Source organism: Microcaecilia unicolor, chromosome 7 (genome assembly GCF_901765095.1).
Source record: "Microcaecilia unicolor chromosome 7, aMicUni1.1, whole genome shotgun sequence".
NCBI classification, from domain to species: domain Eukaryota; kingdom Metazoa; phylum Chordata; class Amphibia; order Gymnophiona; family Siphonopidae; genus Microcaecilia; species Microcaecilia unicolor.
In genome coordinates, this window is record NC_044037.1 from 259,034,590 (window position 1) to 259,050,539 (window position 15,950).

General features: G+C 40.1%; 1 protein-coding gene across 1 annotated transcript in view; it reads left to right on the forward strand.

Annotated features, from left to right (window-relative positions):
* Nucleotides 1–15,950, forward strand: part of GTDC1 (glycosyltransferase like domain containing 1) — a 451,648-nt gene that overhangs the window by 86,273 nt on the left and 349,425 nt on the right. Inside the window, 1 exon segment of the mRNA XM_030209762.1 lies at nt 13,394–13,604. Within this exon segment, the coding sequence (XP_030065622.1) occupies nt 13,426–13,604 (179 nt within the window). The 5' untranslated portion in view covers nt 13,394–13,425.

Below are 15,950 nucleotides of genomic sequence, written 5' to 3' on the forward strand. Positions count from 1 at the left end.
TGGCAAATTTTGATCTACACCACCATGGATTTAGAACATTGGGACTTGTGGGAGGCTTCATTAGAACGTTGGAGGTGCGTTTTATATAGAGAGATACCTCTTATCATGTCTCCCCTCAGCCGTCTCTTCTCCAAGCTGAAAAGCCCTAGCCTCCTTAGTATTTCTTCATAGGGAAGTCGTCCCATCCCCACTATCATTTTAGTCGCCCTTCGCTGCACCTCGATCCTCTGTAGTAGTTTCTGAAGAAATCTTCTTAGAGGGATACAAGAACTGTGTTTCATACCCAGTTCTGAAACCAGGCTGATATGGATCTAGCCAACTTTTCTTTAAGCCAGTTGTTGAGTTGAATACATACTGTCTGTTCTATAATTTTTCACAGAAAATGGGAATTAGATACTGGCTGGTAGTTTTCCAGCTTACCCTGGTCAAGGCTACTCTTTTTTTTCAGTAGGGGGCACACCATAGCCCTCTTTTATGCCATTGGTAGCTGTCCATTTACATGGGAACTAATAGGAAACAGAAGAGGGTATAAGAATGAGAAAGTGAGCATTAGAGGTGAATAGAAGGGGGGAATGAAAAATAAAAACTATGTATGAGGGGAGAGGCAGAGAAATAGGGAAAGTTGAAAGGGAAGATCAGTATTAGATGTAGAGAAGGAGGGGAAGGAAACAGGAGAAGAGAAAAATTGGGAAGGAGGCCCTGGAAGAAACCGAGCAGCTAAAAGAGATTGGAATCAAACTTATTAGAAAAAACAAAACAACAAGATGCCCAGACAGAAAAAAAAAATAACTTTTTAAAAGTCCGGACTATGCTATCTTTGGGAAATGTGTGTTTCTGTATTGTTTGCCTAGACATGCATTTCTGTTTCTGTTTTTTCAGTCTAGCTTTTGGGGGATTTCCATTTCAGATTTTGTCTGCATGTTTGCTTTTAATTTGTGGTCCTGTGTTACATAAGATTTTGTCCATATTCTGTGTGTGTTCCCAAGGTGAAAGATTTTGCTAGGGATCTATACAAGTTCTTCTTGTTCTATTTTCCCAGTAGAAGGTGTATTGATGCTCTACGTCTTGCCCCATCCTTGGCCACCTTTAAATCTAGACTGAAAGCCCACCTCTTTAACATTGCTTTTGACTTGTAACCACTTGTAACCACTCGCCTCCACCTACCCTCCTCTCCTCCTTCCTGTACATATTAATTGATTTTATTTGCTTACTTTATCTTTTGTCTATTAGATTGTAAGCTCTTTGAGCAGGGACTGTCTTCTATGTTTGTGCAGCGCTGCGTACGCCTTGTAGCGCTATAGAAATGCTAAATAGTAGTAGTAGTAGTAGTATGGCCTGTAGATCCTGGAAGTTAGAACTGTTATAATATGGCGAACTTTCTGCAGGTTCTGACTGTTTTTTGTTTGTAGTTTTTTTGTGCTATTTTGCACACACTTCTCTACCTGAGGTGACACTGCAATTTGAAATTTTTTTTGAATGGTGAATTGTAGGAGGAAGCATTCTAGCTCCATTGTTGAGGAATGTGGAGTGTATGTTATGGAATTGAAGGTTAACATTTTATTTGGAGATTCTGTAGTGGGGGTGTTTCTTTATCCATAAAAGATCCTTGGGACTTTTTCCTGTATTATAGCTGAATTAAAGGTGTAAATTGATGGCTGTAATGGTGGAAGGAGAGGGACTCTGATGTAATGGTGGGCATGATGTGCAGAAATGTTTCTTTGGCCTACCCCTTTCCATACTTACGTCTAGAGATACCAGTGAATGTAGTCCTAAAACACTGTGTCTGATCCCAGTGAAACAAAGTCCTCTGCTATTTATCCCTCTTCAGCAATTCCTGTCCACAATCTGTATATTTCTGTCACATTGTGTCGGTCTCCAATTTCATCATTTGGAACTTGGGGGATCTTTTCTCTTTCCATACATAGTACAGAATAGTCACTCATTACTGACATTTCTATTACTAGAGCTGTTCCTATGTTTTTCTGCTGTACCACAGTGTCTGGTTTCCGTTCATTACGCTTTTCATTTGTTGGAATAGGGAATGTGTTTCTTGATTGTAACTTCTGTGTTCTCAGCAGTTCCATAAAGAGTTGTGATAATAGTGGTTTTCTTGTATGATGATGTTACAGAATTTACACAGTTTCTAGAGGCTGTGCCAGGCTACCTTACAGTACCTTTCTATATACAGGCCTTCTGACATTGCACCCACCAGTGAGATGGGCAACCTTTCCAGCTCTGTTCTATTGAATCTGCCTTTGTCTCTGCATGATCTCGTTCAAAGTCTGTTGTCCTGAGCTGCAGTTAACAATCTGTCATCTTTGGATTTTGTTACCTCTCTTTTAACCATTCTCTACATATGTCCAAAGTGCTGCTAAAAAACATGTTTCTTTTTATAACATTGCCAAAATGTATCCATCTATCATTGTGCTCATCGTTTTGACTGTGTGACACCCACCATTGCTCTGCTCTGAACACTGGCTACCTATTTCATCTCGTGTCAAATTCAGAATTATTTTCCTTTTCTATAGAGGCCTTCTACCAACCACCCCAGCCTACATTAATAACCTACTCATTTCCTACAACCCCCCTTTTCTACCCTCTGTTCTGATCACACTCTCCTCTTCCCTTCATTTTAACATCTCCCGTGAAACAGCTTTCAGCTACCTAGGTCCCAAGTTATGGAATTCTCTTCTTTCTCTCAGGAAACAATCCTCTGCTCCAATGTTTAAGGCAATGCTGAAGACTCACCTATTTCTGAGACATTTGGCTCCTGCTCTTATTCTTAACTCTTTCCTCCCTTATGACCAAACATCCCCTTCCTTCTATCCTTCCCTCTGCCCTTTTTAATAACTGTCTTATAAACCGCATAGCTACCTGCTGGGCCCCTTGCGGTATATCAAGCGTCATAAATAAATCCCAAACTCTTTTTCCAGTTAGACGCCTTCAATCGTGCTCCTCACAGGTATTCCAGTGAACACTCTCTCCATTACAGTCTGTCTAGAATTCAACTCTTATCTTCCATCCATGTCGCTATGCACAAGTAACTCTTCAAGTCATTAAACTGGATCACTGTATGCTTCCATATACAGTTGAGCTTCTCTTAATAACCTACAAGTGCATTAGGCCTATATCTCTTCACTGCCTCTTCTCTGCATCCATCCTAGTGAGCTCTGTTTATCAGGCAACTCACTTTTGTGTCTCTTCCTCCTACATGTTCCTCTGCCTTCTGTAAGCTTGGAGTAGATCTCCTGAGATGGTGTTATACCCCCTTTTCTAGTTTTGTTCAAATCTGCAAATGAAGCCTTGTGTGTTTGTGAGTTCACAGTTCACTTCCTTTTTGACGCGAGGGCGGGGCCCAGACACAGTGATTTCGGTGGCTTCACCACCACGAACCCTTCGAACCCGAAGGAAGTGCCCGCAGGAAGTGACACTGACGTCAGTGTCCTCAGAACGTTGAGGGTGAGTTTTATTATATAGGATATATACAGTGGTGTGCTGGAGCAGGCTCTCACAGGCTCGCAAGAGCCGGTTGTTAAGTTTTTAAGAATTTTGGGAGCTGGTTGTTAAAGTAGGGCCCTCCGTGGCTACTTTAACAACTGGCCCCCAAAATGTGGGCTTGGGCCCCCTGCTGAATTCTCTTTTACTTTGCTGGTGGGGATGCTGAGCCCTGCCAGCCAAGTAAATAGACTACTGCTGCTCCCCGCTCCTTGTTTCCAGCTCTAGGCAGCTGGCTGGGACTTCTCGAGCATGTGAGAGAAGTTCCAGCATGCTGCTCAGAGCAAGACGTTGGGAGTGGTGGCAGTCCATTTATTGGCTGCCAGCAAAGGTATGCCTAGCATGCCCGCACGAAGGGAGGGAGGAGAGAGAGGCAAGTGTTGCTCCCCCACCCCCCCCGGCCGCCCCTGACCCTTCCAACTGCAGAGCTGGCTATGTCCGGAGAAAGAGCCTGTTGTTAAAAAATTACCAGCACACCCCTGGATATATATATATATATATATCTTCATTTTCTCTGAAAGTGTATCTTCAGAAAATCCTAGCATTATCATTTTTCAAAGGAATGTAGAAACAGCTCTTTTTAAACGTTGTAAAATGTTTAGTATTGAATTTGAGAAGAGTGTCATTTTTTGAGGTTCTGCTGTTTTGTGACTCTTGGAAATGTTATTGTTATATATACTAAAACCTATATATGCTCCAAAAACACAGAGAAAGGCTAAGTCAAAAACAGCACTGTGGCTTCTCTTCTATATGGAAATAAGCTCACCAGGATATGGAATAACAGTTTCCTGAGCTGACTGACTCATGAGCCCCTAGAAGAGAGATGCCAGTGGGAAAGTGGTTAGAGCAATTTGGTTGCCGTATTAGTCCTCTTGCATACATATAAATAAATAAAGGTTAAACACAAAAAATGTGGCCTACTTGCTGTCTTTTTATTGGAGTAGCAATGCATTTCTTGATTCAGTTAATTTGGGAGATAATACCACCCCCCCCCCCCCCGTCCAAAACAGAATGAACAAAATGTGCCAATACTAGAAAATATGAATGAATCATAAACATTCCAATGATAGTCTGAAGAGTAAAAGTTAGTTAATGGGTGATCATAATGTGATAGACAATAGGTGGACAATACGATGGGGCCGGATGGCATACATCCGAGGGTACTTACTTAATGGCTCCGCTAGCTGACCTTTTCAATGCTTCTCAAGAATTGGGAGTGATCCTGGAGACAAGCAGATATGGTCCCTCTCCGTAAAAGTGGAAGTAAGAAAGTGGTTGGAAATTACAGGCCAGTAAGTCTTGACTTCTGTGGAAAGTAAATAAATAGAAACACTTTTAAAACAGAGAATAGTAAAGTTTTTGGAATCCAGTAGATTACAGGATATGAGGCAACATGGTTTCACTAGAGGCAGCTCTTTTCAGATAAATCTGATTAATTTCTTTAATTGGGTGACCAGAGAGTTGGATCGAGGGAGAGCGCTAGATGTGGTCAATTTAGATTTTAGCAAAGCCTTTGACATGGTTCCGTATAGATGATTAATAAATAAACTTTGTGCTATTGGTATGGGCCGTAAAATGACTGACTGGGTGAGGAACTGGTTGAGTGGAAGGTCACAGAGGGTAGTGGTAAATGGAGCTCATTCTGAGGAAAAGGATGTTACCAGTGTGTGCTGCAAGGTTCGGTTCTTGGCTGGTTCTTTTTAACATTTTTGTAAGCGATATTGCTGAAGGGCGGTCTGGTAAGGTTTGCCTCTTTCTAGATGATACCAAAATCTGCAATATGATAGACACCTCTGACGGTGTGGATAACATGAGGAAGGACTTAGTGAACCTAAAGGAATGATCTGGAATTTGGCAGCCTAGATTTAATGCTAAAAATGCAGGGTCATACATTTGGGCTGAAAACACCTGAGGGAATGTTACAGTTTTGGGGGTGAAGAACTTTTGTGCACGAAAGAGGAGCAAGACTTAGGTATAATTGTATGTGATGATCTTTAGATGGCTAAACAGGTAAAAAAGGTAATAGCGAAAGCTAGAAGGATGCTTAGATGCATAGGGAGAGGAATGGCCAGTAGGAGAAAGGATGTGGTGATGCCCCTGTATAAGACTTTGGTGAGACCTCATTTAGAATATTGTGTACAGTTCTGAAGGCTGCACCTTCAAAAAGATATAAACAGGATGGAGTCAGTCAAAAGGGTGGCTTCTAAAATGGTCAGTGTCTTCCTCATAAAGCATAAGGGAACAGATTTAAAGATATCAATATGTATTCTTTGGAAGAAAGGTCGAGAGGGGAGATATGATAGAGACAAAAATACTCAGTGTACCTGAATGTAACTCACCTTGAGCTACTACTGAAAAGATATGAGCAAATCTAAATAAAATACATTTAAATACCTATGCAGCATATATGCACAGGAAGCGAGTCTCTTTCAATTGAAAGGAAGCTCTGGAATGAGGGGGTATAGGATGAATGTGAAAGGGGATATACTCAAAAGTAACCTGAAGAAATACTTCTTCACGGTAAGGGTGGTGAATTTGTGGAATGGCCTCCTGATAGAAGTGGTGGAGATGAAAACAGTATCTGAATTCAAGGGAGCTTGGGACAAGTACTTAGGATCTCTAAGGGACTGATAGGGAGAGTAGATGGCATGGACGGGCAGACTAGATAGGCCAAATGGTCTTTATCTGCCTACGTTTTTCTCTGTTTCTATTAGCACATGCCAAGCTTTAGTTAAAGGACCCCTAAAACACTTCAGGGCTCACTTATAGAATAGTACCTAAGTGCCTTTTAAGCACCTAACTGCTGTTTACCCCCATTTATTTATTTATTTTTATTTATTTACTAGCTCTACCCAGCCACGCGTTGCTGTGGCTCAGTCTGGTAAAATGGAAAAGAAGGAAAAGAGGAAGCACACATTTCTAATATGTTTAATTTCACAATGCTTGTGGGTATACAATATTTTTTGTTGTTCCATTGTGTGTGCAGAGATAGAGATTGTCTGGTTTGCCGACTGTAGAACATGGAACATATAATTGTCCATGTGAGAAGCAATCCGTGTGTAGATGTAAACGGGTGAATTGTAAAGATTGGCCCTGAGCTTTGTTGATGGTGATTGCAAACGCCAATCGAATTGGGAATTGCAATCTGTTAAATTGAAATGGCATATCTGTTGGAATCATAGGAATGCGAGGAATGAGGACATGTTCACCTTTGAAAGGTCCTGTCAAGATTGTTGCTTGTACGACATTGCTCATTAATTTTTTTACTGCAAGCCGCGTGCAGTTGCAAAGCTTTGGCTGGGTGATATTTCACAACATGAATAATTGGCACGCCGATTTTCAATTGCAGTATGTACGGTGGCATCCCTGGCAGATCGAGTGAATTGAAAAAGTCTGTTGGATAATTAAGCGCTTCATCTGCTTCCAGAACAGTGTTGATTGACTTATATGTGAGTGGCTCGCTTTGAATGTTAGACTGAATAATATTGTTCAGTTCGTAGACGTCTTTGTTCTTGGCCGCAAGAATAGCTCGTTCACTCAGGGAATCGTGATCCTTAGAATTGGTTTGAATATTGGGAAATACTTTTTCAACCAATTGTTTTTTTGAGGTCACTAAATTGCAGAAGTTATGAGGCAATGAAATTCGTCCTGAGGTCAGATCAACCGGCACCTTTCCGTTCCCAATTTTCAGCAATTGACGTGAGAATATCTGAGCTGATTGATAGTTTTTCAGCTGGACATGCATATTTGTAGTTAAGTTTAACGTCTGTACGTGTTGCCACAAAGTAGAGTATTTTACGCAAGCATTTATTTCGTCCGCTGGTGTCGATCGAGGAACTACAGGTAATGTTTGCCTGAAATCTCCTGCAATCAATATTAATGTGTTCCCAAATGGTCTGATGTTTCCACGCAAATCTTCAATGATCGATCAAGAGCCTCGAGCAATGTTTTTTGCTATGCTGTTACCTCGGCACGTATTTGAGCCATTCTTTGTCTGTTTTGCTCGTTCGCTGATGCCCGTTCTTCCTCAGTTTGATTTGCAATTGTAGGTATATAAAAACATGCGCGTATTCGAATGCAACGTTGTGTCAAAATTTCAAAGCAATCGGTGAAGAACTTTCAGAGATTTAAGCCACTCTTAGCCTGTCGCGTTGATTCTGTTGAGAACGAAGCAGACCTGAAACTGCAGAACGTGATCACAGTGCTCGCAACCATGCATCATCAAGTCTGGCTGCACATGGCTGCGCTGCTTCCTCAGCACGTATTTGAGCCATTCTTTGTGTGTTTCGCTGGTTCGCTGATGGCCGTTCTTCCTCAGTTTGATTTGCAAATACTCGTTGCACTGCTTCCGCTCCGCGAGTACGACAGCTGTGACATCTATATAATAGTAGGTATATAAAAACATGCGCGTAATTTCAAAGCAATTGGTGAAGAACTTTCGGAGATTTAAGCCACTGTCAGCCTGTCGTGTTGATTCTGTTGAGAACGAAGCAGATCTGAAGCTGCAGAACGCGATCGCCGTGATCGCAACCGTGCATCGTTAAGTCTGGCTGCATGTCACTCTGCTGCTTCCTCGGCACGTATTTCAGCCATTCTTTGTCTGTTTCGCTCGTTCGGTGATGGCCGTTCTTCCTCAGTTTGATTTGCAATGACTCGCCGCACTGCTTCCGCTCCGTGAATACAACAGCTGTGACAGCTATATAATAGTAGATATATAAAAACATGCGCGTATTCGAATGGAACATTGTGTCCAAATTTGAAAGCAATCGGTGAAGAACTTTCGGAGAGTTAAGATTTTGAACAAACGTACATTTACATTTTTATTTATATAGATTTGTTGCATTTGTATCCCACATTTTCCCACCTAGTTGCCTAACTTCAATTTCGGTGTCTGTTGTTAAGGACTGGACTCAATATATGGCGCAAAAAAAAAATTAGCGCTGAACAGTATGCTATAAATAGCACTCCAAGATGGGTGCCCTTTTATAGAATAGTGTGCCGTGCTGGAATCTGCTCCCAATTTTGGGCATGAGCATTTACACCAACTGAATCTAGCTGTAAATCCTGGTGTTCAAGTTGGACACAGATACTTCAAATTCTGCTACACAGTGCCTATTGACTTAATATGTCTATGATCCAGCAAAGACATTGTTAAACTGCTCATTTCTGCAAGAGTTCCATAAGAGAGGACCGGTGTAACAAAAAGTTCTGTTTCATGTGCAAGTTAATTTCACAACTTGGAGTAATGGAAGCTGTAATAATGCTGAGATGAATGCGGCAATCGAAAGTACTGTTGGTTGAATAATTTGATGATAACATATGAATTATTGAACGGTATTGTAAGGCTGTTAAAAATAGGTCCGTATTTCAATTTTGGAGTATGATTTACAAAATGTTGTGATCTATCGTTTAAAATTTTATGTGCTTTAACAGCATTACTTCTGGTCTTCTTTACATCTTCCATTATAAATTTCTTTTCTGAAATACACTGTAAATATGACCAGCAAAATCCTTGCCTCCAAAGAAGAACAGATAGAGGGAGTGTATGATAATGGAAAAAAAAAGGGAACAGATCAGGTTTCTAATGTGTATTATTTGTTGTTTTCCTTTGGAGTGGGTAAAAGGCATGTCCATAGTGATTTATATTTCTTAGAAACCTCTATTCCATCAAGTAAGTTAAATGTTGTTGGATGATTTATCATTATTGACTTTTAAAGACCCTTTTGGAGTGTATGGTACGTTTACCTTAACGTGGCTAGGTCAAGGGAAATTCAACAAGAGGTAGACGTGTCTATAATTATGAGCACAGTTGGAAGCAGTGTAGGCAATGGACAGCTTAAAACTATATCATCCTACCTCACTTGTTTATTTTGGTTTTGCTATAAAGGAATTAAGGTCTGATTCTATGCTTTCAGTATATTTTACTTTATATTTTTCCATTATACTAAAATTATCCATTTTCAATTCAGGGTCTGATTACCTTTTTTGATACCCAGAACTCAACACTGTATTTTGTATTAACAGCCATTATAGGTATTCAAAGTAGTAAGATCAGAAATGCATTCTCTTTATTTTCTCTTTGTTTTTATGGGGCCCTTTTGCTAAGTTGCATTTAACAGAGCTTAAAATGGCATACCGCATGGGGCATTCTCAGGTATCTTGTGGTAACTGCATGCTAAAAAAAAACCTATATATATTTTTGAGGGTGTGTGTCAGGGGGAAGAAGAGTGGTTACTTCTGTGTTCAACAGTACATCTACATTAGTGGTGCTAACTGGTAAACGCAGGAATACTGCTTGAGCTCTTGCCAACAAAATATTGACAATAAGTGTTCATGCGGTAAACTTTTTTAATGGCAGTACGCTAATAGCAGTATTAGTGCATAGCCATTAATGCAAAAAATAGAAAACTTGTCATTTTAGGAAGGTGGGAAATATCCGCATAAGGGCGTGTTAAGGCCACTTTTTACTGCAGCTTCGTAAAAGGGCCTTTATATTATATAAATAGTAATACACCATAATACAGAATATCTCTTTGCATAGTCTATGGAACTTAATCATAGATTTGCAATTGTTTCAAGGTTTAAACTTGTTTTTCACTCATTGTATGTAAAACTCATTGAAAAGGAATCCTCACCAAGCACATTTGCCTACATGAATTAAAAAACATATATATTTATATGTATTGCATTTTTTACTGATAAAAGACCAGCACTTGCCAATTCTACATTTTTGATAAGCTGGTCAGAAAACAATTTAAGAATGGTAAAAATAGATTTATGAATCAAGGAAAAGTTAAAAGCAGCAATGCAGAAAGGACAAGTAGAGGGGAATTCAAACACCCAAGTCAAGACGTGTGGAATTCCCATACTATTTCACAAGAGACTCAACCAAAATATAAAGGCCCTTGTAAAATAGTCGCTGGAGCTACACGTTCTAGCCCCTCCACATGTAGATGAAATAGAGATTTCAGAAAGCTGGCCAACTGTTCCCTCTAAACTGAGCAGGACTCCTTCACATATACTCCTACCAGTATGGGGTGCTGTACCATTATCACATTTTTAATAGTGAGAGACAGGCAAGCTCTGCAGGACCCCAGGGAACCTGCTTATCCCTAGTGATTGAAAATACAATACTGAAGCGCCCCCCCCCCCCCTTTAAAGTGGTGAGCCATGCAATTGGAGGACTCCTGCTCTGCTTAGAGGGAAGAATGCTCCCCCCACACATAAAGATGTGGAAGCAACTCTCTGAAATTGCTGTTCCCTGATCCCAGTATTAGTGGTCTTCCCCCCCCCCCCCCCCCCACCACATACACCTACACATCATCTGCCCCCTGACACCCCCCACATCATACAATATCCCCCCGTCTTCAGAGAGACCCCTGGAGACCCCCATATGGCCCTAGACTCACCCCCCTTCAGGCCATAGGCCGTCCAAACTGGCCTTAGGGCCACAAGCTCCCTACCCCTGCCCCTCAACCTAGTTTACTAGGGGTCCTTGGTGGGTAATAGGGTGGGAATGATGCCCACTCCCTCCTACCTCGTAGCTTCCAGGTCTCCAAAATGGTCATGACATATCTAGTGGTAATACAGATTTATTGGTTCCATGCAAGTTTTGCAGGGCTTGCTCTCTGGGGAAGGCCATTTGTTGAGGATTCTGGAGCTGAAGAACTTTAGGTTGGAATCCACTCAGAAAGGAGCATTTTTTTTTTTTATTTAGCTCCAACATTGTGGAATGCTCTTCTGTGAGTTCTTCGAGAAATTGAATTTTACTTTTTTTCTTAGGCTTTTCAGTTTGCTTTCCAAGAGAATTTAGCTTAGTTTATTTATTTTTTATAAATTATGACAAGATAAGTTTTAGAGTGGGACTGAGTGTTCTGGTGTGATTGTGCTATCCTATGCAATTAATGGTGCTATTTTCTATTTTTAAAATTTTAGTTTTAAATGTAAACCTCTGTGATTGCTTTTGTGGATAAGCAGTATATCAAATTTAAATAAACTATAGACTATTGCTGCTAGAGGATCAGTAGCCATTTTGGAGAACCAGTGGCCATGATGTGAAAGCAACTGGGCACTGTTCTCACCCCATTAGACTACAGGGACTTCAGTAAGCCTGGGGACTGGGTAGAGAGGGGCATGTGGTTCAAGCTTTACACTAGGGAAATGCTTTATAAAATTATTCACAAGATGCAGAGTTTGCATTACAATAGCATCTCTTGTCAAGATTGTCTTTGTATATATTTGCTTTCAAGAACTGAATACAGTAGTCTAGATATATTATTATCAATGACTTCTACAGGGTAGTATACCTTTTCATTTCTGCTTTTCTCTCCATAATATTTTTTTTTTATTTTTGTTGCATTTGTACCCTGCGCTTTCCCACTCATGGCAGGCTCAGTGTGGCTTACATGGGATAATGGAGGGTTAAGTGACTTGCCCAGAGTCACAAGGAGCTGCCTGTGCCTGAAGTGGGAATCAAACTCAGTTCCCCAGGACCAAAGGCCACCACCATAACCACTAGGCTACTCCTCCACTCAATATATCCTAGCATTCAATATTGCCTTGAGTAGATTGAGTTGAATGTTTATCTTCAGATCCATCACTGTTTATTTTGTAATTCTAGCTACTTATTTGCATAAGAACATAAGAGTAGCCATACTGGATCACACCAGTGGTCCATCTAGCCCAGTATCCTGTTTCCAACAGTGGCCAAGCCAGGTCACAAGTACCTGGCAGAAACCCAGATCATGGCAACATTCCATGCTACCAATCCCAGGCATCCCTATGCCTGTCTCAATAGAAGACCATGGACTTTTCCTCCAGGAACTTGTCCAAACCTTTTTTTAAACCCAGATACGCTAACCGCTGTTACTACATCCTCTGGCAAAGCGTTCCAGAGTTTACCTATTCATTGAGTGAAAAAACTTTTTCTCCTATTTGTTTTAAAAGTATTTCCATGTAACTTTCTCGAGTGTCCTGTAGTCTTTGTACTTTTGGAGTGAGTAAAAAATCAATTTATTTCTACTCATTCTACACCACTCAGGGTTTTGTAAACCTCGATCATATCTCCCCTTATCCGTCTCTTTTCCATGCCGAAGAGCCCTAACCTCTTTAGCCTTTCCTCATATTATAAGAGTTCCATTTTCCACAAGACTGGTTTGGCTACTAGAACTCCATCTCCAATAATCCAAATGGTCTCATGGGTTTCTGCATTCCAAATACATGACATGGTAACATATTAGCATAGTAGATGACGGCAGAAAAAGACCTGCATGGTCCATCCAGTCTGCCCAACAAGATAAACTCATATGTGTATACCTTACCTTGATTTGTACCTGCCTTTTTCAGGGCACAGACCGTACAAGTCTGCCCAGCAGTATTTCCCGCCTCCCAACCACCAGTCCCGCCTCCCATCACTGGCTCTGGCACAGACTGTATAAGTCTGCCCTCCACTATCCTCGCCTCCCAACCACCAACCTCTCTTCCCCCACCTGCTCCGTCACCCAATTTTGGCTAAGCTTCTGAGGATCCATTCCTACTGCATAGGATTCCTTTATGCATATCCCACGCATGTTTGAATTCCGTTACCGTTTTCATCTCCACCACCCTCTCCGTGAAAAAATACTTCCTGACATCTTTTTTGAGTCAGCCCCCCTTCAATCTCATTTCATATCCTCTCGTTCTACCGCCCATGACTTTGACAAGGGAGGATCTGAAGAACATGAGAGTGCCACCATGATGTGGTTGTTTGGCATTTCATTAAATATTTTGTTTCTTAGTATGCTGATAGAGTTCAGTTTCCTGAAATCTTGATAGCCAGCTAAAGTCAACTTAAAATAGTAACAATGTTGATAAATGAATGGTTTTAAAAATAATAAAGGAGTTTTTATTTTATTTTTAGAATTCAAGAAGATTTGAACAATTTACATCTAAATGAGTGTTCTCATAGTGGAAGCTTTTTATGGAGGTTCTCACAAGCAACTGGTAGATCTTCTTCAGGAAGAAATTGAAGGATGCATTTTACACACACTTCCTGCAAAGAAATGGCATTGGAGAGCCCGTACTGCTGCACTATACTTCATGCAAACCATTCCAGCTAATGATAATTACAGGTAAAGTTTTATCGAAGAGAAGAACAAGAAAAGTCTAGCTACAGTGTCCATCAACAATGACAAGATTAAATGGTTCTAATTTGCCTCCTTCTCAGTATCTCTCTCTCTCTACCCCTTCATAGCCCTGGGTGTTGTCTCTCCTAATGTATCAGCATGAGTTGGTTTGATCAATAAGAAAGTTCTCTCCTGTGTCACCAGGGTATGGTTTGATGAATATGAAGCTTCTTGTGTAAGGAGGGTTTGATTTGACCAATAGGAAGCTAATTATTGTGAACCAATAGAAAAATTCCAGTTATGTCTGGAATTTTATAACAGCTCATATAAGTTACACCAGTTTTTAGGTCACATTTGTGCATGCAAGTTCACTTTGAGCATTATCCTGGTGAGTTTACCTGCACACAGTTATATGTACTATATGGTGCAGGTAGATTTTGCTGTGTAAATTTGTATTCGTGAGTTTTTAAAATCTAAAACTATGCTTTCACTTGAAAACTCCTCTCCAATTAGCCTCTGCAGTGCTCTCTCAAATGCAAGTAAAGTGATTGCATGCAGGACTTCTGTGCACATTTTTACCTATAATGTTATAAAAGGAATTTCCTTGTCTACAGCACTGCTTTGATTGCAGAACTAACCTTTGAAATTACCAGTTGTACAGATTGGGATACTTTTCTGTAGCAGATACTGGACCTTGCTATGCTTAGTATTTTGTCCCATGAACACTGAGTGGGTAAAATGTTAGTAAATCAGACCCTTAGTTCTTAAAAATGAGGTGTACCAAATTATTTTGTGCTTTCATTTGTGCCCAGGACCAAAACAACTATGATTTGAAGAATTTGTGCCTGATAAAACTGTAAAAGTATGCAAATTGTATTCTGAATAACAGTCATATTCTCTAACACATTACAATATTAACTTTGTTCCTTGAAGGTCAGCATCACAAGACATCCTGCACTAAGCCATATTAAACTAATCAGACATCACTCACAGACACATACCCCATTAGTTTAACTTAAAATTACATTGACCCAAGATAACTTAATTGTAATTCATCAAATTACGTACATTTAAAATGCCAGTGCCATGAAGACCCTTCCAAAATGAATAATGCAAGTGAAGTATGAGAACTGAATTCTAGAATATTTGTGTATTTGAAGTCCCAGTTTTCAGGGGAATGTTCTTTAAAATGAATTTATTGGTTAGTTAAGTTTTTTTTTTCCTATTGTGAAATAAAAACGGAGATAATGCTTTATAAATCAGGCCTTATGTGTGTGGGAAGGGGGGACTGACCTAGTGGTTAACTTATTGGTTTAGATAGATTGCTGTGGGATTGCTAAAGTGTCTAGTGGTATTTTGGATCAAATTTCTTGTGTGGTCATGGGTGGATATTTTTTATCCTTTCGGAATGTATTCAACATTTAAAAAAAAAATGTTGTTTTGCCTTACAAGATCCCACTCTTCTAGTTGTCTTCTAGTTTTACATTTTGAAAGCTGCAGGAACTACTGTAGGGCAGGATATCTTCTTTTGGTATATGAAGTTAGCATGGGTGTTGGAACGGGAGAAGCCACAGGTGACATATCACCCCCAAAATTTCCTTCCTTGCGAGGTGTTGATTATCTTTCTTTCCCTTCCCTCCTTCCTATTGTGTCCAGCATTTCTCTCCTCCCCTGCAAGGTGTTGATTTCCTTAACTCCCTACTGCAGGATGGCAACTCTGCAATATGCGTAACTACAGAGCCATCTTGGCCAGCCGGTTTGGGCCCTCGAGTATCTATGCATGCTTATAGATTGCCGACTTCTGGCCCAGGATTTCTTTGTGATTTGTTGAAACTTTCCTTTCCTTATTTGCTTATACAGAAATAAAATAAACACAGCAGTAGTCTGAATTGGTTACTGCATCAAAACAAGACAGAACACTCTTTCACAAGAGAAGGATAAATAGCTATCCGGGTACAAGATTGTTAAAAAAAAAAAAAAAAAAGAAAGAAGACATTCAGTAAAAAGAATGAAATTTGTATGTTAGAAAAAATTAATTACTATATACAGTCCTAGTTATGATTTTTTTTTTCCTATAAGCACAGCTTTCAGTTTAGAATAAAACCTTAGGTCCTTTTTACAGGTCATGCAAGGCACAGACAACTGAAATATTTTCCCGTAGTGCACCTAAGAATTGGAAATATAAAACAAAAGACATTATCCATACTTGTCCTTTTTACTTCCCCTTGAATACAGTCACATCTTCAACACCATTTCATTATGCCAACTTGTCTTCCACATTATCTTATGCACTTCTTCCTATTAAACTGTTAAAGGCCTGATACAAGTTTGATTACCTGTATTTTGGGTACT